This window comes from Buceros rhinoceros, unplaced genomic scaffold, assembly GCF_000710305.1.
Source record: "Buceros rhinoceros silvestris isolate BGI_N320 unplaced genomic scaffold, ASM71030v1 scaffold5493, whole genome shotgun sequence".
Lineage (NCBI taxonomy): Eukaryota > Metazoa > Chordata > Aves > Bucerotiformes > Bucerotidae > Buceros > Buceros rhinoceros.
The window spans coordinates 77577-102653 of NW_010404100.1; the positions used below are offsets into that span (position 1 = coordinate 77577).

General features: G+C 41.4%; 1 protein-coding gene across 1 annotated transcript in view; it reads left to right on the plus strand.

Annotated features, from left to right (window-relative positions):
* Positions 1 to 4693: 4693 nt before the first annotated feature.
* TRIM2 (tripartite motif containing 2) overlaps positions 4694 to 25077 on the plus strand; it is a 41327-nt gene continuing 20943 nt past the window's right edge. The window contains exons 1-6 of the mRNA XM_010133239.1: positions 4694 to 5017; positions 9634 to 9815; positions 11904 to 12141; positions 18656 to 18807; positions 19473 to 19653; positions 22757 to 23480. Of these exons, the coding sequence (XP_010131541.1) occupies positions 9682 to 9815; positions 11904 to 12141; positions 18656 to 18807; positions 19473 to 19653; positions 22757 to 23480 (1429 nt within the window). The 5' untranslated portion in view covers positions 4694 to 5017; positions 9634 to 9681. The remainder of the gene's footprint in view (positions 5018 to 9633; positions 9816 to 11903; positions 12142 to 18655; positions 18808 to 19472; positions 19654 to 22756; positions 23481 to 25077) is intronic.

Genomic DNA, 25077 nt, shown 5'->3' on the forward strand with positions numbered 1-25077 from the left:
GAATGACAGCTCTGAGGCTGTCATTTAACCTGATATGTGACAGTTTAATTCTATCATTTCCCTCAGCGTGCCCTTTACCCCTCATTTCCTACTCCTCCTCTCAGAAATCTCATTTGTGGGAATGTTGGCCATTTGGCTGGAGATTCATGGACTTCCACTGCAAGCATTCAAATTGTCCTTGCAGGTACAGTAAATCCAGTGTGCTTCAAGTGAGCTGAAATTTATTGTGCAGGGCCATGACCCAAAATAAGGTCCTGGAAAAGCTCAGACAGGCAGATAAAGTAGGTGTCATATCTCAGTTGTGAGATGACTGTGTGATCACGCAAACTAACCTGCCAGTCTTGTCCCTTGTTGTGTGTGGGGCAGCCACCAGCAGGTCCCCTCTCCATCCAAGAACCGGCCATCTGTGAGATGAGGTCTATGGGGATGGAAGCAGGACTATTGCACCACCAAAGGGTGGTGGGGAGGGGTACTGCAGGCAGAAGTTGTGGAGATGGGGAGAGAGAAGGAAGTATTAGGTGCCAGCCACAAGTTGGAGTATAAAGCATTAGTATGTTGATGTCTTAAAGAGGCCCACCCACGTATTTCAGGTGTTCATCACCCTGTTATAAACTTTGACTACAGTCTGAGGAAAGGAAGGAAGAAAGCGCAAATAAATATTAAAGACCTGAAACTATTAAGCAAGGCTTTCATTTGTATCAGTTTCTTCTATCCCTGTTATTCCTGAGCCTTTAGCTGTTAAGAGCTTTGAAAAGAAATATAATTCATTACATTAACATCTAACGGTGGAACCGAAGATAAGCCCATTGCTGTGCAGAAGAAATGCCACAACAGAGAGCTTGCTTCTGGTGACCATAGTGCCTCATCCTGCCACCTCAATGGCAAATACCCAAAAGGAGAAAGGATAGGGGAAGAAAAGCAGTTTGTGTTGGTGCTGCCTAACTTGCAACATCAGTGCTGGAGACAGGCAGGGAGTGCAGTCACACCAGCCAAGCTTGGGCTGGCTGAGCAGGGTGGCCCGGGCTGGCTGAGCAGGGTGGCCCAGCCTGGCTGCAGTTACGCTAAGAAAGCTGCAACCTTGGCAAGCTAAACTGGGTGTAAGCAGAAGGAAATAGAATGAAGTGGCAAAGGCATAGGAGGATGGGTGCTGGAGGTGGAGCTGGGAAGGTCTTCAGCAGCTCAGCTTTACATCCCAGGCAAACCTTTCAAGTTCTTTGCCTCCCAGGCTATGACAAGCCATGTGTTGGGTCACAAGCTTCGGGAAAAAGCATCTGCCCCACCGGATCAAAGATGGGGGAGTGATCATAGCTCCAGGCTGTGGCTGGTGGGAAGGAACCAGGCTCTAGCAGAGCTTCTTTTGGGGCAGACATGCCCTCTAGCTACAAGCCCACAGTGGGAGGAAGTTGTGGCTCTTCCCCAGCCCTTGCGAGCTACAGCCTGGGCTACTGGAGAATGTAGAGTCAGGGCTGGAAGCTGCGCTTGCTCTGTGGGAGCTGGGTCTGTATGGGTGCACAGGCACAGTGAGGAAACATAAAGGCGCCTCCACCACTTCTGTCTCATGAGGATGACTGAAGCCTCTTGATTCCTGGTGTGGGCATGGTCCCACCGTGACAGAGCTTGATTGTTTCACCCCACTTGCTTTCCTGGTGCCGGGGTCAATTTAAGGACACAGAGCTGGATCATGGCACATCCTCTCCTGTATTTGTGTTCCCACAGTAGCTCTCATTCCCAGCATGTCAGCTTTGGGTAATTGACTTCTGGTGTCTCCCACCTCTTATTTTCCTGTCAGTCTTAATTGTCAGAACTGTATTAGCTAGCCATTAGTTTGGGCTAACCCAATAATTTTTTTTTTTCTGCTGATCTTAAAATGTCTTTTGTACAGCAGGCTGAGTTAGACAGACTAGTCTCCCTTCAGTCGATTTGTAGTAGAGGCTTTAGTGCAGACCAGTAACCTTAACGTGGAGTGTCTGGATGACTAATTTAATATTAGGGAGGGATATACCAATAGATACCTATATTGATCTGTAAACTAGCTGGAGTAGGGGGGTTGGTATTTACTATTTATGACCGCCCTAAGAATATGAATTCAGGTTGTGTTTCGAACAGGGAAAAGAATAAATTATTCAAAAAACATGACATTTACAGAGGGCAATAACAGAGGCTTGATCCCTCTTCCATGGCACTATGAAGATGGCACATGCGATGTATTTTCTCTTCCAGAACTTACTTCACTAGTCAGCAGTGATGCAGGTAAGTCAGTAGCAATGATGAATAGAGCAAATCGCTGAGGGAGAGTAGCCTGTTCTTTCTTTTTTAAAAAAAAAAACAAACCCCAAACCAAAACCAAGCATGTAACAACAACCCCCACTCCATATCACAACTCAAAAGACATACACGTACAGGTAGTAACTGCTATGGGGTTAAAGTGCAAGACTGTTCACTGAGCTGCAAATCCATTTCCTCTTCACTAGGGAGAAGGAACCCACACACGAACATTCAACATGTAAGAACAAAAATCTTAAGGGAAATGCTGTGACTTCTGTCTCATCTTCCCTGCCACAGTACCACTTTCTGGGTTTTAGTTGTTGAAGAAGCAGAATTATTTGCAGAATATCAGCTCACTGTCAGCAGGCAGCTTCTCAGAGTTAATTATAAGAGAACTGCACTTTGAAGCCATCTCTCATTTGGAGCTGTAGATCCCTGTGAGAGTGGCTGCAGCTGTGACTCCGTCAGTCTCCTTTGGCCATGAGGTACGTTACAGGTTCGTTTTTTATTCCAGGGGTATGTAGCCCTTACTACTGACCATACATGGAAACAGTAATTTAAGCAATACTTTTCATTCTGGTTTAGTGTACATAAATTTGATGCTTGAAACGAGCAAGGAGAAGCAAGCAGCAAAGTGACGTCTGTCCGAGAGTCTTCCACCTCGGCTCTGGGAGTGCCACTCCTCAATTTTCTCTCTTGATGTTTGTTTTAAGTGTGTCTTTGTTCCAGTGGCAGAAACAAAAGGCTTTGGATCTCCTTGTGGGAAAGAAATATGTTGCTTGTTCTTTGGAAGGGGGGTTCTCTAGACAGTTTAAGAAGAAACACCCCCCCCTCCCCCCAACATTAAAAACTACCCCTCCCAGCATGTGCCTGAAATCTCTGGTCTTTTTAAAAGTGTGAGTCCTGCTGTGCAGATGCCTCCTGCTTCTGACCTGCTGGATGGTGGAGCTAAAAGGAAACATACCTTGTTCTCGCTCTGACAGAGTTCAGCTGAGGGAATGAGAGGAGCAGTGTTTTTTGGCACAAGCACCTAAAATCCTAACACATGCGTGCGCACTGCTTGATGTTTCATTTTAGGTTATAAACTGGATTACAACATACTTTTGCCTTGTGGGCATTACCCAGGGAAACCAGGCTGAGTCTGCCTGGTGCATAAAACCAATCTGGCCACATGATTGCCGAGTGGAAAGTAAACGATGTACACAGAATCTGTGTTTTTGACAGAAATTTAGATTACGTTTCAGTCATGCTAAATAATTATTGATACTATGTAACTAACTCATCAGTCCAAGAACGGAATAAATATTGTATTCTAGAAACTGTGCTTAAAGACCTTAGGACAACATTTTAAACTTCTAATGTAACTATATCTGTCCTAATTAAGTCAGAGTAGCACAGACAGTGTTTAACGCCCACATTTTTTCTTCTTGATGCAAATGGACCTTTGTGTCCTTTTATTTGTGGGAAGCTTTGTTAGCCTCAGTTAGTTGAAATACTTGTATTTGATTTGTTTTTTCAAAAGAAGAGATACACTGTATTTAGAGATGCAAATGTTACCTCGTGTCTGCATAGCTGAAAAATACCAGACACCAAATTTTATTTTATTTCCTTTTGTAAGAGCCTGGCAAAATCTGAACTGATACGTGATTTTAAAATTTTTTTAAACAAGTAAATAGATTAACTAAGAGAATATGCCTTTGCGTTCACGTTTGTACAAAAGTTGAACAGACTGTTAGCTTTGATTCTCGTGTTCCTTGAATGCGAGTTAGTTAATTGCTGCCTTAAATATTTGACTTGAGTCCGAGTCAGGTCAAGTACGCAGCTCTGTAGCGGAAGAAACTGCTGCTGGTTTGTGTGTCAGTAGCACAGCTTTCTAAAGAGGGTCTGTGCTTCTGCTTTAAACATCTGGAGAGACAAAGAGCGTTTGTGGGGGCTTTTGTTGTTGCTGAAACTTTGAAGGAAGAGTTATGTTCCGAGGAATGCTCTGATTCCTGGAAAAATGAGGGTGGAATCTTTAAGCTTTATCTCCTTTATAAACGAAAGGGCTTTCATTGTATCCGTGGCAACTGTCCTAGCAGAGCTGTTATGTAATATTTACTCTCACCTTCGGATTTAAGTCCTTTTTCTGATTTGCAAGTAATATTTGCATATGTATTTCTTAGCCTCATTGACATGCCAGATGCACAGTGGTAGCTGTCTCCGCCTGCTAATCCTGTAATAACATTCTAGTGACCAAATTCAATGGCCCTGCGCGGAGCCTCGAAACAGCTGATTGCTGAGTAGGGAGGAAAAAAAAATAACCCAGCGAATCTCGTTGCAGCTCTCTGCTGCATCCCTATCCCACAATCCCTTGCACCATTTGCTGCAGTCTTTCTACACAGGCTGAGTGAGAAAAAGATGTGCTAAATAAAGATTGATTGGTTTGAATCCTGAAGGGTCTCCCACTTGTAAGTGACCCAGGGGGAAAAAAAAAAATGCATGACGACTTCACTGGGCCTCCTCTTATTCTTCCATTTTTCTTTCCACCTGTCCTCTTCGTGGAATGGAGCGTCATTCCTTAGAGCACAGAATCTGTCGTGCATCTAATAATGACTATGCTGTGATAGGGATTCTTAAACAGTTTTACGCGTGAGACTCGAAATACTAACAGATGATGGTTTGTTCGTTTGGATTACTGCGGAACTGCAGCTCGTCCCTGCAAGGATTTTATCCTCAGCACTGCATTGATTAAGCTATTTTTCTTCAAAGATGGGTAGGTCTAAAATGCTCAAGTTTGCTCAGTGTTGTTCCTGGTGGCTGCTGCTGGGTTGCTCCTTCTGTTTTGGCCCCTGCTCGTTCATTATGCTTCTGCATGCTGTAAGAATGAAGAGGGTTGCTGTGTTTTAAACAAGGCACCAATCTGATTGCAAGAGTGGGAGAGAAAGGAATGCAAATTTAGCTTATCAAGCCTTTTACACAAGTGGACTCTGTGGCAGTTATGATTATTAATTTGCTCAGTGTGTTCTGTATCAGCTAATTTTGGGTCTGCTGTTAGAAGCGGCTTGAATCTGTTGTTTATTCCTAAAGACTGTGGACAGATGATAGATCTGTTTAAAGGACTTTTAAACCCCAGCTCTCCCAATCCTTGAAGCAATGTTATTGAGGTTCCCCACCCTTTCTTATGGCTCTTGAGGCCTAACCGGTCCTTTGGAAACGTTGCCACTGGAAACCTATTCATTCATAATAGATGAATAGACCCTCTGGGTTGTGAATACCATTGATAAGAAGAGGATGAACAAGCTGCAAGCAATTTGTTCTCCTCAGGCTGTACTTTCAGGCTAGTTGCAGCTCTGGCTGGGTGGAGTTCGGTGGTAGTAGTGTATCAGCAACAGAGAATTCTGCTCTTTCAGGAATAAATCCTGGGAACAGAACAGACAGTTTCAAGTTTTGCCAATGTCCTTTTCTCAGACAGGCCACGGAAACTAATAGAGAATTTGATAATTGTTGAGGAATTCTAGAGAATTTGAAGATAACCTGTAAAAAGGGTGCTCTTTCCTATTACATGGCTCTGTTTATCTGAAACAACTCTTGTGGAACTGCTGTTTGCTGGACCCTAACGTTCTTTTTTCCTTTTCTAATGCTATAGGAAGTTCTTTTCATACGGGTGGGGCCACACCCTGACTTTCGTTCCTGAAGGCGTGCATGAGTAGCCCGGGCAAGGCTTTCCGCTAGCTTAAAGAGCCATTGTTTTCTCCTTTCTTTGCTGTATAGTATATTTTGAATGAAAATTGATAGTCGTATCTCCAAGCAGAAGGAAAAAGAACCGTGTTATTTTTGGGGTGGCTGGAAAGAGCCTCAAAGGGATGACAAAGAGTGTATGTTTCAGAACCCTTTTCTGCGCTTGATTCAGCAAACCTGACCTGGATTTCCAGTGTGTGCTTCTTGTAGATGCATGGGAGGGTTCTTATGTCTTGATTGGTGCAATGTTTCATAAATCTTTGGCTTTGCATGTTTAAATTGTGAAGTGTAACTATATGGAGAAGTGATTCTCAGACTTGTTTTCAAAGCTTACGCTTCAGCTTCTCTTCATTAGGTTGTGAGACAGAATGAACCTCAGAAAAGAGCTCTGGCAGCTTTCGAGCTCAGAACATACTACTAGAAAAAAGGAATGTTTTTTCATATAAAAATAGTGTTACTTTGTGAAATCTCCCACTGCAAATACATCTGATACTTACATTACATTGCTGTTTTGAGGAACCGCTGTGTGCACTGCAGGAAATCAGAATAACTACTGCCTTTGGTGAAATTCAAAAGCATTGTTTAAAATCTCCATCTTTTCCTCAAATAGTCTTTGATTGTACAGTTGCTTTCATTGAGTCAATGGGCAAAATCCTCCTTCTGATAGCTACATCACATTCATCAGTCCTGCTTCAGCGGTGGAATTGGCTCAGGGAGGCTACAGAATCCTGGAAATTCCATTCTCAAAAAGCTTTTAAAAATGAAACATTTGTGTAAGAACTTGTTGTACCAGGTAGTGGCCAAAGCTTCAAATGTACTGATGAAATTCTATTTCCAGGTGCATGTTTTAAACCTGATTTATATAAGCACAGGGGATAAAGGACAACCATGGCCTGCTGCATTCCAGAGAAAACAGCAGGTATCAAAAGCACTAATTTCTGAATTGTTAATGGTTTCTTTCACGGACAAAACTTAAAGCACGGATGTGTAAAAATTAAAGTGGCCAGCATGAGCTTTGTGTATAAAACACTAAAAATCACCTGATTTTTCAATGAGATTGGGGGAATGTAACAGACTAAGATGAAGACTGAATTAAATCAATACGAAATTTTTCAGACAGCAGCAGTTTTCCTTCTGTAAACACTATTTGCTGGTGTAGCTGCACTTGATGGCGGAAAGATGCAATTACAGAAAATATCTGGTTGCTACAGAAATTTCTTCTGTTAAAGGAGCGGCAACATTCACTGGAGACATATTCTTTCATTTGAAGTAGAGAGTTTTTTCAATAGTCTGTGTGTGGCTTGTAACAAAAAAATTGTACTGTTCGTAACGTATCGGTGCCCAGTTTGGAAACTGCTTTTGATAGGAAGTCTTCCTGCTTCTGATTATTATCCCTGTTTTGTTTGGGTCTCCACTTCTAACTTTTGAGGAGGGAGAATGGGAGGCAAACACAGCTGTATCAGTGGTGAAATGAATTTTGTTTCAAAACACGTCACTGAAGTTCCACATGTTATGCCGCCCAATGCATGAATACGTTAATGCATATTTGATAGTCCGTTCTTTCTACTCCGCCTTGTGAAAGCTAGATATTTTGGTTCCACATCTTGTAAAGCCATTTTTAACTCAAGCTTTAAAAAAATAATATGGGTTCCTAATTGGTCTCCTGAGGTTTATTGTATGTGGTTTATGGTATTAAAAAAGGTAAAATCAATTCACATTTATGTAATATTCACATTTTGACTTACTGCGGGGAAAGAAATGAAAAAAGTGCAACAAATGATCAATCCTGACATCATGTATTTTTGGGTCTTACAGCCTTGCAGATCCCCCTTTCTTGGAAAAAAAAAAAAGGAAACAAAAAGGCCTCCCATAAGTGTTTTCCATTGAATTAAATGTCAGTCACTGCTGTTGGGTATTTTAAATTGTGAATAACTTTATGCTGCTGTATTTGCTAGCGCAGAGGTGATTCCCCAGGAACCTGTTTTCAGGGCAGTCAGAACAGTATGATCAATACTCACTGTCATTATCCTAGAAACTGCCCCTTGCTCAGTGTAGTAATTAAACTGTACTTGTAGAGCTAAATACACAGGCCAGGAAGAACAGCGTGAGTTCGACTCTGACAGATTACTGTGCTGTGCGTTCAGCACAGGAAGAAGATCTGATGTAATGCTGCCTATAAAATGCTACAGGTCATGCAGATCGTTGTGGAGTCGAGTGACCTTTGAATGAGCACGATCGGCACTGAGGCAGAGGGCTTGTTATTTTTGTCTTGGAAAGGCCGAACTGCCCTCAAGCCAAATATCAAATATTCTGCAATAGATGACTGAAAACTGGGGTAGAAAATGTTTAGGGAAGAAGCTGCTACCTCAAGGAGTGTACCTGTAGCGAAGGAGCCCAGCTGGGCTTGCTGCTCGTGCAGAAGAGGAGCCCCTGTTTCGCTGTGAGTGCAGGAGCACTGGCAGAACTCAGTGCGGTGACGGAGACGCCGTCGTTGGCTCCCTGGGGAGAAAGCTTGTGCCTCGCAGCACTGCAGCATGGCTAGAAGTGCTGATGGAGCAGAGTTCTGGCTGGGCCACCTGACCAGGGCCTCTGCTCGTCAGGTTTTCCTAAACTATTTCAGCAGGCAGTTTACTCTTCTCTCAGGCTGCTTCCTTCCTTTTCCTCCCCAGTCTTCTCTTTCCACCTAAGAATTCTGTTGGCTGTAATCTGTACCTTCAGCCGAAAAGAAACGAAGTTTTTCTCTACCAATACCATGTTCCAGGACAGGAGAGGTTCCAAGCTTGCTGGGGTTCCTTTAACCTGCTATTTTAATTCTGTCAGTCAGTAGGTTTTTTTTCTTACCCTTTTAATTCATGCTTTTTATGTTGACAGTATGAGGTGTCTTCAGTCCTAGAAACATGATTCTTACTATTCCTTTCTGCCTAGAATTACATTTTTCTTGCATTTATTATTTGGATGTCCTTCAAGTATCATTCACCCTACCCCTGCTGATTCTCAGCAGCTATCAGTTGCCTCTTCTTTGCTCAGTTTCTTCTATTGTGAGGCTTTTCATTTCACCTACCTCCCCCCCGTTGCGAATGCAGAATTTGAGCACTCCCTCCCCGGGGCTGACTGGTTCTGGAGGCTCCTTTTTAGGGTCCTCCTGGAGTCCAAACCTACCATATCTTTGGTAATACCAGCACTGATAAGGAAAAATAATGTTAGGTGAACCATTTCCAAACCCTTGTCTGTGACGCAGCCATTTGACCGGCTGGTACAGCTCCTGTTTAAGCATTTTGCCAGTGGCATTGTAGATGTAAGAAATCCTAAGTTTAGTAGCATGGGCTGAACATACTGGCGCAAGAAAGTTCTTATTGTGTGATTTCTTTAAAACCAGTCAGCTCTGTAAGTCTTTCAGTCCAGAGGTAACACACCTTTCCAGAATGGCTGCAGAGATAGAGCTGTTGTGTGTGACGGTGTAGACTTGGCTGACTGTTTTCCAGGAGCTCATCATTAATAAGCCATTTTAGAAGTTTAATTCTTCACTGCTTTGGTTCTATATGGAGGTATGAATCCTGCATAACGATGAAACATGGGTAAATTAGTCGTTGACTTTGTTATTTCATGGAGTTTATAAGCCATTTTTCTCTTTTTTTCTTTTCCCCACTCCAGCAGTGTGCAGGGTAGAAGGGAACAGGACCCATATGTCAGTGGTCTAGGATGGCCAGTGAAGGCTCCAACATCCCAAGTCCTGTGGTCCGTCAGATTGACAAGCAGTTTCTGATTTGCAGCATATGCCTGGACCGTTACAAGAACCCCAAAGTCCTTCCCTGCCTGCACACTTTCTGTGAGAGGTAAGTCCTTTCCTCGTGCTTGTAACTAGGTATTTGCATCTTGCAATAAGCACAGAACTCTGCATCCTTTAGTGGACGGAGACTTTTTACTTGTAAAGGTCATGTTAAAGCACAATGAAGTCTGGGAAGGCAAAAGAGACAGCGATGTAGAAAAACACTGTTAGTTGTGGCAGGCAGTGGAATATTTAGAATGTATTCCCTTTTTGCAAGAACAAATATAAAATAAATCCACTGAAATTAATGAATACGGTAACAACAGTGTGAAAGGTGATGGCAGTCTGCATTTGGACCTCAAATTAATAGTCTCAAATTAATACTGATTATTCTACGATTAGAAACAATAAAACCTTTCTTTGTTGTTTTACTAAGCAAAGAAATAATTATCCCGTCCCGTAATGTCCAAGGGTGAGACGTGATATATACATTATTAATGACCAGTGATTAAGTGCCTTCATTATTCTGCTGTTTGGTTGACTGAAATGGAAGAGCTCTGAAAAGAGATGTGATAAAACAGCAACCTGCCTTCTACTGTACTCAGCTGAATGAATTTAATATACTTAATGATATTTTAATGTTGTGGTGGAGGGAATACAGCATCTGCAGAAAAGTTATCTGAATTGTTGGTTAGTTCTTCATCTGATGATGGGATGCAACTCTGGATTATATATTGAATGGCATAAGAATTATAACAAATGGTGGTTTATGTAAGTGTTTACTTCAGGAGATTTCCATCTCTTAGTTAGAATTGTGGTGTGTATATCTAATTTTGCACAGGGTGCAAGAAAAATTGTGGATCTCAGAGTGTGTCAGATAAAATTGTCTTTTGTAGAAGAATAGGAAACACCAACTTTACCGAGGTCGTCACTGAACTCTTGCCAAAGTCAGTGATGTCAAGATCGTGACCACCATGTCTTAATTTTCTTGACTTTGGTTCATGTGTAAATCTGAAGGTCAGCTTCTGGTTTTCAGTGTAATCATCTTATGCTGATCTGGTTACAGAGAACTCTTCCAGTGTACTGCTGATGGACAAAGCCCAAGCTCTTCTCTCACAGAGCCCTCCCTAGGGAGTCAGGAGGAGAGCTGCCAAGAGAGGAAGAACAGCGGGGCAAGCAAAGCCCCTGGAAGTCAATAAGAGCTGTGTAGCCATGCGAGGTCACACTTTCTTGGTTGGTGTCTCATGAGGAATTTGGTGTAGCACTGCTCCCATTTTAGACCAATTAAGAATTACATTCTGCAAAGCTTCCTGCGGTTATGGGACTGTACTGAATTGCCAATTGCAGTTGGATGTTGCTTGCCCAGCGGCTGTAAATTTGATTTTCAAGGCCAAAAGTGGCATTGTCACCTATACCAGTCTGCTGCACATTGTTGATCGCAGAATTTTTGTCAGATTTATATTATGTCAAATTTAGTTCTTAAAAAAAAAAACCCAACAACACACACCCTCCCCGCCCCCGCACACAAATCAAACACAACCGAAAATGTCCTCCAAAACTCCCCTTAACATAAACTGTGATAACCTAGGGCATGCTTCTTTATGTAGTTAAGAGAGCTCTGTTGATTCTGGCTAACTGCCAAATAACTTCCCTAGTTGAGATAAATGGAAAATTTTCCACTGGTTTCATCGGGACCGGGTTTTAGCTCTGAAACACTAAACCCGCAAATACGAGTTAATAAAGGAGATTCTATTGGAAAGACAAGGGTCAATGACTGGTTAGTCAGTTAAAGACGCAGGCTCAAATTCTTGATGGGGTAACTTCATGTCTGCCAAACTTTATCTGGTAGTTTATAATTTTTACAGTCCTGTGAGCAGGGTGCAGTAGATGTCTGCAAGCATGGATCCGTGCTGCACGAATATCTCAGAGAAAGGCATGTAACTCTTACAGGGATGTCAGCTTATTGATTAAAGGAAATGAAAAAAAAAAAAATCCAGAAAACCACTTTTACTTCTGAAGCCTGGTTGGTGTACTTTCCCTTTTATAAGTAGGGGTAGCACTATTTCAAACTAGATCTTAAACTTGACGGGATTTTTTTCCTCTTTGATGATACTTTGCCTCTCTCTTTCTCCCCTTCCCCCTCCCTTCCCCATAGGTGCTTACAGAATTACATTCCAGCCCATAGCTTAACCCTTTCTTGCCCCGTGTGCCGCCAGACCTCCATTCTACCAGAGAAAGGGGTTTCTGCACTCCAGAACAACTTCTTTATCACTAACCTGATGGATGTCCTGCAGCGAACGCCGGACAACAGCATTGAAGAGTCCTCCATCTTGGAGACTGTGACCGCTGTTGCTGCAGGCAAACCGCTTTCCTGCCCCAATCATGACGGAAATGTAAGCAAGATGAACTCCTGTGAGATGTACAGGTGCTGATATGTACTGACTGGTCTGGTTTGTCGTGGATATTTTGTGCTAAAAAGAAAGTGGGGGAATTGGAGTCACAGTAGTTCTTTGATTTTATATGTCATCAGAAGACAAGTGATTCTAAAAATTAACTCAGATGCTCTTAATGGAGCATCTTAAAGCAGTCGGGATATTATTTCATGTTACCAGTCATCTTTGATAATACTGTCTTTTAGCACAGTTGGTTAACATTGTTGTCGTGCAAGCACTGAACCTGGTGCCCTTACCTCTTTGGGATGGGTTTCCGTAGCTCTCTTGCTTGTAGGATGAACTACAGCAGAGGGAACCTGTCGGCTTGTTAGGCAGTATGTGGCAGGAACCTTAAAAGCTTAACTGATCTGAACACTGAGGTGATACCAAAACCTATGCCAGCATATTAATGTGGGACCAAGAAAAGGGTGTCTAGCTCAGGGTGCTTTGGGTCAGCACAGGCTAGAAACAGCTTCTGTTTGTCTGCAGAGTTTTGTGCATTTCACGTTTCAGTCCTTGGAGGCTGCTTTTGCTTTTTTCTCCACCTACTTTTTTTGCCCAGCATCCCCCCTGCCCTCCATACACCCTCAACTCCTATCGGTGTATTCTCTGGCAAGTACTCCCAACCGAGGAAGTGCTCCCAGATTATTACACCAACAGCTCTAACTCTTCACGATTTTCAGTGTTGCCCTGCGTGGCTTTATGGTAGGCATATGAACTCCTGTTTCATAGCCAGGCTTATGCAAACATGTGAGTAGACCACGTTGCAAAGCCGAGCGATGCTGTGGTGTAAACTGAATGCTGCGCCACTATTTTAAGACAACTTTTCAGGGACCGTTTTATTTGATACTCAGTTTAGATATATTGGTTGTATAGAAATAATTCAGCAGATAGGCAGGGATTATTGTTACAGAGGAGCAGCTTGGTTCCCTCTCCTTTACTGACCTGCTGCAATTAGGTGGACTAGTAGAACTGATTTGCTGTACACTCTGGTTAATGAATAACTGGCGTGACTTTTAAAATGTGTACTACACCTGTGTATGTGTAGCGGTTACTGATTAAGACATTCCTAGTTTTTATTTGCATTTTATTGGCTCTCCTTAAAATGAATCATAGTTCTTCTCTGACATAGCAATCATGATAGGAACCACTTGATTATGAAATGCAAAAAAAAAAAAGTAAAAATGAAGATGTTACTTGTTTTTGCATTTTACATTATCAGCTGATGATTCTCTGGGTGTGCTTAGAAAAAACTGGTGTGCCTACAATTAAAAGTATGTACTCTTATACCTCTCTGAGAACTCCGTTCTAGGGAAAGGTGGATTTGTAAGTCCTCTAAACCAAACTTACTTGGCTTGCCGTGAAACATAGCGTGCCTTTCAGGACGCTGAGTAGTGCGTGATGGAAATATCTTCTTGCTTCAGTATCTGGGGGGGTTGGGGGCAGGCTTTGTGGAGCTAGGAAATTAAAAGATAAAGTGCACAAGTAGTCCTTGTGATGAGAGGAGCTGAGATAAACTTTGGGGAGAGCTGTGTGAGGCTGGCCTGACTGAGGAAATGGGCTTTTCCTGCCTTCGTGGGTACAAGGCACAAGGGCACTGTGTGGCAAGTTTCTGGTTGCTAGCAGCCTTGCTGGGGCCTTCAAGAAATGAGAGAGTATTAAGGAGGTAGCGGGAAGGAGAATGTCTTCATAGAACCGGCAGTCATTCTACATTGAATCCTCTCTCCGTTAATTTTTACGTATTGGTTGGAGTAGGGTCAGACCCATTGTATTTTTATTATCAAGAGAGAAGTTTGCATCAAGTATATTTCATTTAAATATTACCAGATTTTCTTCGTATTACCTTGGAAATTAAATTTGTTTAAACAAGCTTTTTCAATCTTTCTAGCCATGCTGGATTTAAACCTCTCGGATTAAAATCAGATAGAAGCTGATGTGCAGATACTTTCTCATTGGTTTGCCTCTCTGCTTGTACCTTAGACTTCCTCGGGCCATGTAGATTAGATACCTTCGCTTCCAGTTGGTCTCTTAGTCCTACCAATCATGTTTTCCATATGTGCGTGGGTATCCTGTTCTTTCTGTGCACATCCTGTCATTCTCTGTTGTGGCATCTTTGTTGTGTGTGTTCTTATGAGAAAAGAAATGTACCTTGTAGTATCTTAACGTGAGAGGTGGTTTCCTGTGCTTGAACTATGCTTCCTTATTGTATTCACCCAACACAGAGCACAAATACATGATCTTGTTAAATCAGGGTAATAGGACACATAAGTTATGGAACTTCTGAACCTAACAGAAGATTCTAATCTTCCACCTACACATTAAAATAAGATCGGCTTTTTTCTCAGCTGCTAAATGCTTGCAGCTTCTGTTGGATATAAGCGTCCTGGTTTGGAAACATTGATCTACAATCATTTAAGGGCAGGTACAACAGCTAGGGCAGGAAGGGCTGTGAAATCCTAGGGCCATTACTTCATAATGTATAATGAGTGGTGTAGTGTCTTTGCAGTCACTCATCCTGAAAAGTTCATGCTTAGGTGTTACTTGAATTTGAAGTGAAAGCCAGCCCAGTCTAGGATCCATTCTTTTACAGGTGCAGTGTGTCTTCTGCTTATAGGGTGTAACAAGGGAGCATACCCAATATTAAATTAAACGCTTGGAACAAGAGAGGATGCCTTGTCTCTGACTAGCTTTTTCTCAAAAGATCAGAGAGTAGCAACTTGACAGGTATAAGATCTTGTCTTCATTCCTGAACTTGTGCAGGTGTTTCTTACTGCCTCTGTATGCTTCTCTTAGACAAATAAAAAGAACCTATCCTTGATATTCTGGTGAAGTAACTTCATAACATACCATTTAAACTATGTTTTTTCTCCTCACCTCTGTACTTCCCACCAGGTCACTTACTTGTGTATTCCATTAAAGTGTAATCTAAATTTTTCTGTACTCTGCAATGATCATTGTGTCATTGAGGGTAAACGAAAACATTCAGAATGTCAGAGTTAGGCTCTTAATGAGCATTAGAACTATTGAACTGAGCTTACTGCTGGTAAAACTTTGTTCTACCTCACAAGGAACATTTACTACAGTTAGGAAGCAGTAGGGTGACTGATACAACCGTATCTGACTGAAATGAAAAGTCATACAGGGATGGTTCACCTTCATGTAAGCATGTTGTTTAAGTCATGACAGTCTTCTGACACTTTTTAAAAATTTGCTTAAAGCTTTCAGGTTTTCTGAATGGGTGAAGTAAAAGCTGTAACTAGGGAGGACAAAACCCCACATTCTAAATTTTACTAGGTAATCTGTGGAGTGCCCTCAGGTAATCCAAATTTATATTCTTCTAAAAGCCAAAACATACAAAGCTAAGGTACACTAGCCCTGGGACACAGGAATTAAACATGTGTGTGAGATGAGGAAGAAGGAAGAAGACTGGGAAAAGAGCAGGCTCATCCTTTTTCGCTGGACTGCTGTTTTAACTGAAACAAATAGAAAGCAGATAAACAACAATGTGATTATGCAAATGTGATTGTAGCGAAGGGGAAATTGTGGTTAGTGAGAGCCTTTTTCTTAAGACCTGAACTCCAAAGAGCTGGAATTAGTGTGCTTTGGCTTTGTGAAATCTAACTCAGAAGTACCTGCATCCTTGATTATGCAAAGTAAAAAGTTCCCTTAAATTCAGTTAAATTACAGTAGTGAAGATACGCATGGTTCTCTAACTGTTGTGCCGAAATATGCTGGTCTGGTTTAAGGTGAGAGTTAGCGGATAGGATTTCAGCACAAGTGGATATTTATTCACATTTCATTAGAGCTGATGGGAAAATTCTGATTGACCTCAGTGGAACTACCGATGAGGCCAGCGTTGGGTGCCATAGTGTATCCTGCTCAAGATCTCTCTTCAATTTGAAAAGGAAGGGTTCAGACAAACTTTCTTTTTCTGAGATGTTTTGTAAAGCAAACCTGTTATAATGAAACGCTTTCTGGAAATGTCACAAAATGTGATGCCCGCGTTGGGCATGGAGGGGAGAGAGGAAAAGCCAGTAACGCATGGCTGTCTGTAGTTAGAAATTAATCTTACCCGATTAAGAAATGCTAGACAAAATCTTAGGATTCAGGCTTTGAATGCCTAGATAAACTAATTTCCTATTAATATTAGGTTTTCTTTCTTCTTCAGCTATGGCACAATCCAAAGATTTCAATGGGAAAGGAAAGCTGCTTCATTCCAAACATTTCAAATTTGACTGAGGCAAAGACGACTCTTTCTCTGCAGACACATACACTAGGTCTTTGTGGTCTGCTTGCTATTACCATTCTTGCTTATGTGATTCTCCTTTCCACAACTACCTGAAAGGAGGTTGTGGGGAGGTGGGCGTTGGTCTCTTCTCCCATGTTACAAATGACAGGATGAGAAGAAATGGCCACAAGTTGTGTCAGGGGAAAATTAGGTTGGATATCAGGAAAAATTTATTTGCATGGAGGGTTATTAAGCATTGGAACAGGCTGCCCAGGGAGGTGGGGGAGTCCCCATCCCTGGAGGGGTTTAACAGCCATGCGGATGTGGTGCTGAGGGACATGGTGTAGGGACTCCGGCAGTGCAGGGTGAATGGTTGGACCTGGTGATCTTAAAGGTCTCTTCCAACCAGATGATTCTGTCATTCTCTGGTGATTGAATAAAGGGGAAGAAAGTTGATTAGACTTATCTTTAATATGCCAGAGATGCTTTCTTTCTTATATATGTTACCGCAAATATAGAAATGTTTATTATGAGGTGTTCAATAGGAAACAGAAATATTAAATTACTCTAATTGTTGTATCCAAAACTAAAAATATTCAATAAAGGCTTGTTAAAATATCCTGAACCTAAGTACCGAATTATGAAGAGGCAGAAAGATGAACTTTTGACACTCATTCAAAAGAAATGGAATTTTTTGACCATATAAAGAAACTTCAGAGTTTCCTAATAAAATATTGTTCCTTTTGGTTTTGAAGCCTTTGAATAGAATTTAAATCCTAACTTCTGTTTAACTCATTTCCTCCATGCACTCTAAGACTGCATCACATCTTAGTGCCTACCAAATTAAGTGTCAGGCCTCAGAGGAGCTGCTCCTCAGTAGTGAGACTGCTAAATCCACATTGACTGAAGTAATCTTAATGGGGTTGGAGTTGTTTAGGTGGTCTCCCTTTTTTTTTTTTTTTTTTTTGCTTGCTAATATATATGATTTTACACAGTTTAGTTGAAGCAGCTTTTACATTTTCTCTGAAGTGGCTTACATGAATGGCCAACAAATGACTAAACCCTTGTTGCGTGTGAATCCCATATCTTGTGTATTGAGATAAGAGGGAAGAATGGAAATAAGACAGAAAGGAGCTTATCAGAGGAAAATCCCTATTAATGCTAATAGCCACAGGCAAATCATGGTTCTTACTTCCCCCTCCTAATTCTCAAGATGTCTTGGAGCAGCCAGCTTCTTTGCATGGTGCTGTTAGAGCTCTCTCTGCTCACCTGGAAACAGCCAGTTCTACACAACCATCTTGTTGTCAACCAATATCTCCAGTACTACTGTCTTTGTGCAAGAAGTCTGAGTGCCAGAAGCATCAGCTGAGTTAATCGAGATTCTGATGTTATGTTCTGAATGCAAGAGAGCATAACCTACAAGCTTCCTTATATACTTTTAATAAACCTAAAATTCTTTGTGCCCAAGGACTTCATAGCTGTAAAAGAAAGTCTCGTGCTGAATTTGCATATATATGCGTTATTTTGATTAACATATGATTTTGGGCATAAGACGTTTCTGTTTGTTTCTTTTCATGAATATATTCAGAATTTGGGGTATTTATTATGTGTAAAGATCTTTTTAAATCTCCAGGCAGCATCTTACTGGGTACATAAAGGTTGAAACAATCTCCTCCTCTTTCAACTGTAGATCAGCACTCTTATTATAATCTCAGATAGGAGGGTTTTATGATTTTATGGGATTAGTAATGGGATATTTTCCTGCAGCATATTGGTTCATTTAGGGTGCATTTCTCTGACAAATAAACATGTGAGCTCCATCAAGTTCATGTTCCACCAGTGGCCCTGTTATGAAAAACAGCCTAGTTTACACTTTTTTTGGCAGACCCTCTGGGGAGACTGTGGACTGAGATGGTAAGGGCACTTGAATGCTCTCTTTTTTGAGTTGTTTCACAAAGTATCTGAGAGAGAGAGACCGAAGTTTACTATTACACAATTACAAAGATGATGTCAGAGCTAGCCTTGAAGTCCAGCATTTTGTTTTCCAGGCTGCTGTTCTGACATTTTTTGATGGAATAAAATACATTTAAACCAGCATTTTGGTATGAAATATGTAAGAATAACAGCCTTCTTTCTGCCAGTATATTACTGGTGTCTAAGGAAAGAGAAACTTCGACTCGAGCTTGAATAAGACCCAGTAAGATGTGCTTCTGCCATCTTTGAATTTAGAGTTGTGCACTTTTCCAGGTGATGGAGTTTTACTGCCAGTCCTGTGAGACAGCCATGTGCCGGGAGTGTACAGAGGGAGAACACGCAGAGCATCCCACGGTACCACTCAAGGATGTAGTGGAGCAACACAAGGCTTCCCTCCAAGTCCAGCTGGATGCTGTCAACAAAAGGTATGAAGACTCTGCTGGTTATTTTCCACTTTCAGGTTTACCACTGGCTTCCTGTGTTACCTTAGGTACGTGTTTTAATGCAGTGGTGCCATGGACCTTTACCTAGAAATCAGGGATAGCGAGGAAAAAATTCCATTGGGTGTGATGCACTGTGAGAGGTTAGAGAGAGGAGCAGAAGATTCTTATCTGTCATTCACAAAACAGAGGCCATTAGACATGCAAGTGTCCTCTAAAGAAGGGCCATAAAATGTTAAGGAGAAAAATACTAGCCAGCCATGAATTTCTTGATAAATAAATAATACTGGGTGCTTGAAAGACTCGTACAAACACTATGGTGACAGAAAGGCTACAAACAAAAAAGTGGGGTAGATCTAGTCATACCTTCCTGAGCAGATGCGTTTGCATAAAGGACAGAGGATCCAGGGCCTCGCTGTTGGAAACGTCTAAAGTCTAATGGTTTTCCACAAGGGAGGGCCTTGGCTTAGCCTTATTTTACCAGACCAAAATCACTGTGTGGTTATGAAAGGAATGAACTTACTTCTGGGAAATGCCAGAGTTTAAAGACAGCCTGCTGATGAGACTGTTTCATCAAAAGACATCAGAGCGAGGACCAATGCTTAATGACTTTTGAAACAGCAATCTTTGTTATTTAATCCCTCCCTCAGGCTTCCAGAGATCGACTCAGCACTTCATTTTATATCTGAAATCATACATCAGTTAACCAACCAAAAGGCTAGCATTGTAGATGACATTCATTCCACTTTTGATGAACTCCAGAAGACTTTAAATGTGCGAAAGAGCGTGCTGCTTATGGAACTGGAAGTGAATTATGGCCTTAAACACAAAGTAAGACGCATGTTTTATTTCAGTGAAAAGCTATTAATCTAATCAGCCAGATTTTACAGATGATGCGGGATACCAGTTTGACAAACAGTGTCTGAGATCCAGAGGAGAACTTTGATTTCCTGAAATCAAGTGCTTCAGAGCCTCGCTTGTGGGAGCCCAGTATGGGCAGGTAGCCCTTTGTGCATGGTGTGTGAGGAGCTGAAATGGCACTAGGAGGGCATCCGCTTAAAGCCAACGTGCTGATGTGCAGATGACAATAAGGGAACACCAAAGGAAACTCTGAAGTCCTTGGGCTGCAATCCTGTGAACTGCTTCCCTGAAGATACAGGCTGAACAGTTTTTCCTGAAAAACTGAGCACGGCTTACTGTTTTGCTTTAGAATACTGTTTTCCTTTCAAATGCCTTGTAACATATTTCACGTTAGATGTCACTGGTTGGAACACGTAAAGAATGGAGGGTCATCTCACTTTCTCAGGGGAATGCAGAGAGCGGTAGATTCCCAAGCCGTATTCACTCTCTTACTTCCTAACCGAGTGATTGAAGTTTTTGTTTTTTCCCCTGTATTGTAGGCTACACTTCAGAGGGAGAAAATAGAAATCGGTGCTTTTACAAAGAGAAGCCTCTAGCCTGATGCATAGGGGTTTTGCTGATGATTAGTAAGTCAAAATCAGGCAAATGAAAGAACTTAGTCCTGGGCATCAGTTGTCTGGTTTATATAAAAGAAAGATCTCTTCCCTCAAAGTAGTTTTTAAAAGAAAGTAGCATCAACAACTGGGGTTTCAAGAGTGCCTGATAATATTGGCGTCTTTGGGCATTCTCTGTGATTACGGAGCACATTGAGTATCTGCAGATATCTGAAGTGGAGGAATGCTGCATGCCTGGATCTGGAACAGGCTTGGTCATCGGGAGGGTATTAAACTGCTGGGCCTGTGAAAATGGAAGAATCCTAACATGTGCACAAGATCTGTGCTTTCAGGAACACGGGGAGCTCAAAACCCTTGGGGTACAGAATTTAGTCATCTCCAGAGCCAAGCAGCAGTTGAGGAGCTTTTAGCATCAAAAATTTGGGCTTAAATCCCAGGTTCATGTAAATGTATTCAAGATGTCAGGAAAACTTATTTTCTTAGCGAGGAAATATGTGCAGGGTGTGTACAAAGTTCACACAAGATGGAATGTGATGTTAAATTATCTTACTGTTGTTTAAAAGGATTTAAAATAGTTTAAAATTATTTGGGGCAGTAAAGAACCAAATTTTGCAAAGCTGCACATAAGCAGCAAAAGAGGCATCTCCCCTGTTCGTACGAAAAAGGGCGATTGGAATTGAATTTTACTTTTGAATGAATAATAGTTGTGCAAAATAATACAAACCCAAATATTCCATCATTCTGATCACGTACTTCGCAAAAATAAAGAAATGAAGGAGCTACGCTTTACTAAAAGAGAGTTGGTGATTCAGTTTCAGTTGTCCGATGGACTGAAAGAGGCCTTGTTTAAAATACTGTAAACACATTTTAAATATTAGTTATGGTACCACTCAATATTTTCCATCTTTGCAATGAGAGAAAACTGTATTGAGAAAATAATGGCTTTAAAATGCAGCTGCAAGTTGTCTTCCTCCTCAGTCTGTGGTTTGTTATCCTAAGCATATGGGTTTTCGTCATCCTGGGACTTTATTAGCTATGCTGTTGAACTACTTCTGTTCTTGAATAAAGACAAGGCAGATTAGAAATGTCTTGTATTAAATCCTGAGAGGTTTATAGATGCCTAGAAAAACTTGACATTTCAGTGTAGTCTTGAAATTTTTCATTCTGTTTTGCTTGTGAAAGTTTTTGTGTCATTACAATTTTTCTGTATCAGTAACTCATTAGCCTGGATTTTCTGGTGAAAAGCAGATAGCTTTGTAAAATTCAGGGAAAAAAATGCCTGTAGAATGCAGTGTCATTACGTGGTGTGTCTCAACACGGGAGAGTATCTCATAGCCACAAATATACCCAGTCTCCAACTTCGTGTTGGTCAACAAAACAACTTCTCAATCCGCAGTAATGTCTGTGCCCTAGTTCGTCTCTGTAGGAAAAACATACCATGCGTACGACTGGGTACTTACTTTGGTTTGGGGATTTTGTCAGTGGAGAGCATGGGGCGTACTGGAATATTTGGGCTTTCCTGACAGTCATGAATTTCTCTGCTAGGATGTTGTAATTCAGGGATCGTTTTTCCAATTCATTGCAAAACTGGTTTAAAAAAAAAAAAGTTAGCCCTGTTTCCAGCCCACACCTAACAATTTTGAGATCAATATTGTTTTAAGATTTTAGACTGAGGGCCAGAACTGAGCCTATAATAAAAGCTCTTTCTGAATCTTAAATATACAGTAGCTACTTGCTGCCCACCAAAATTTCAGGCTACTCAACACAACTCTTCCTAATACTCACAACCCTTTTAGTTTTGCTTTCCTGCCCGCTGAAGCTGGGGAATCAGCTTACCCGCTTCTGCTGGGAGGGCTTTTCCTTTCTTCTCTTATTTAGATCAGAAATCATGCTTTTCCCCAGGATGGATGTACAGATCTTGAGAGTTCCTTCTTGTCTGTCTCCATAGAGGAGTAACCCAAGGTTTCCCTTGGCTCTGAAGAAATAGTTTCAAGAAATTTCTTGCAGCCTCTCTTATTAATGAGCCTGATGTATCTATATCTCTGTGCACACAGCTCAATTCCCAGCTACCATCTCATTAACTGCAACTGCTGAGTTAAATGGAGCAGGGTTCAGGCTTCTACATTTGTTTGGATGGGTTTGTTGGTTGGTTTGTTTTTGCTGGTTTTGGTTTTGTTGTTTTTTTTAAAAAAGTCAAGACAGATGCAGCAATAAATCAGTCTAGTGTGACAGTGGAAGACCCAAAACAGGGTACGTTTCTTTGTGTTGCAGCGTGATATTCCAAGAACACGTAGGTAATCAGTGTGGTACTTTTTCTAAAGTGAACCTTTAAAATAAACTCTAAAATAAAGCACTATAAATTTGTATTCTACAAAGGCTTTCAGATATCGAACTGGCAGCATCTTGCTAGGCTGGTTCTTGTAACGTGATGCTAATGTGGTGTTTGGTAATGCACGCAGGTCCTCCAGACACAGCTGGATACCTTACTTGAAGGACAAGAAAGCATTAAAAGTTGCAGCAACTTTACAGCCCAAGCCCTCAACCACGGCACTGAAACAGAAGTTCTGCTGGTGAAGAAGCAGATGAGTGACAAGCTGAATGAACTGGCTGAGCGGGACTTCCCATTGCAGCCCCGTGAAAACGATCAGCTGGATTTCATAGTGGAAACGGAAGGCCTGAAGAAGTCCATCCACAATCTGGGTACGATTTTAACCACCAACGCTGTTGCCTCTGAAACAGTTGCCACAGGTGAGGGACTGAGGCAGACAGTGATTGGACAGCCCATGTCCGTTACCATCACAACTAAGGACAAAGATGGGGAGCTCTGTAAATCTGGGAATGCTTACCTGACTGCTGAACTGAGCACGCCTGACGGGAGTGTAGCAGATGGAGAAATACTTGACAATAAAAATGGCACTTACGAATTTTTGTATACTGTTCAGAAAGAAGGGGACTTCACCTTGTCACTGAGACTTTATGATCAACATATCAAGGGCAGCCCGTTCAAACTTAAAGTGGTCAGATCAGCAGATGTGTCCCCTACCACCGAAGGGGTTAAGAGGCGTGTTAAATCTCCTGGCAGTGGTCATGTGAAGCAGAAAGCTGTGAAGAGACCTGCGAGCATGTACAGTACCGGCAAGAGAAAAGAGAATCCCATTGAAGATGATTTGATCTTCAGAGTAGGTAGGTGACTTGTCTGCTACTTTTTGACTTACTTAAAAGTAGTTTGGGGAAACTGGATGAAAAAATCTAGAAGTTGAATGATTTTAAGGTTGAAGCTGTAAGTAGAGTAACCTGATAATACCTTTAAGGCCTCTTGACTTTTGTTCATATGTAAATTTTAAAAGCACATACTTCAGAAATTCTCTTTGCAGCAAATATTTAATTGGAATTTGGGTTGAGAAATGCATACATTTGATTTGGGGTAAAATATTTTACCACCTCTTCTGTATGCTACTGGGTATCATAAAATGAAAATATAGTAAGATCGATACTGCAGATCAGATTAAATAACGTCTTTAAAAAGAACCTGGAACTATACATGCTAAATCTTGTGGTCTTATATAGTTATTTCATTATGTCAGTATAGGACTAAATTACAATTACCTTTATTTGTTTTTTCACCCCAATATCTAAATATGTTTGGTTCTTTATATTGTGTGATGTTATCCCTAAATCTGTGGCCTTCTAATGCTTGGTAAAATTATAACTTCTTGGAGTCATTTACTGGGGTTTTCTTTGAGGTCTTTCGATGTACTCTTTTTAAGCTTTTCCCAAATGCAGTTTCACTGCTGGTACTGGTAAGAGTGGCATAGGGTTTGTGTCAACGTAGCCTAGATCTTTGCTGGGCCCTGTTTTGAGACAGGGTTAAACAAAACAGTTAAGAAGAATGTCTGAACCCTGGCTAGAAAGAAAACATCTTGCTAATCTCTTCTGGAACAGTTGTGACATGCTGTACGCTGGACAGAGAAGTGACTAGATGGACAGATTCGGGCAAAAAGTCTGTAGCAGGTGGGAGCAGGATAGGAAAGCCTACACAGGTACACTGTGAGTAACAGAGGAGCTCTGTTACCCGTTGTGGCTGACACCTTCACAGAGCACGAAGCCCTCGTGCTCACGTGTATCAAGTATTCATTTGTTTTGGTGGAAAAATAGTAGATCTAAATACTTTAAAAAGAAAAAAAAGAAAATATGTCTTGAAATTATTTAAAACCTGTTAATATTCTTATTAAAAAGCTGTTGGTATGGATTCAAGTATGGATTCAGCTTGCGATTTCTGCTTCGGTATCCCTTGCTTCTAGTGAGGAAGTTCTAGCCTGACTGCCAAATAGTTGTATGGCTCTGGTTTGGGTTTTGTTGATGGTGGTGTTGTTTCTTGGATTTTTTTTTTAACTGTTATCTCTGACACACCATAAACTCTAGAAGTCTTAAATGTTTTCCAGAAAGTGCAGTTCCCTTTCTTTCTGTTGTGATAAAATCATGACCATGGGCTTTATTTTGGAGTTCTGTCCCTGCCCCCGAAAAAGAAGAGAAAATAATTAGAAGAGCTACATGTCTCAGAGCTTTTGCTTGGAGAAACCTCTCAAGAGTGTCTGCATCTGGGATATATGGATCACTGTTTTATTGAAAAACTGAGCTGAGGGTAATACACGTTCATTTCTCAGGCATTCGTGTCACAGAATGACCCTGCATTGAGCTGTCTCTGTGGGCTTCTGTATGGATTGTCTGAAAGGTCTCTTAAGCCATTGCAGCTGTAATACTCTAGCCTTTTACACTCTTT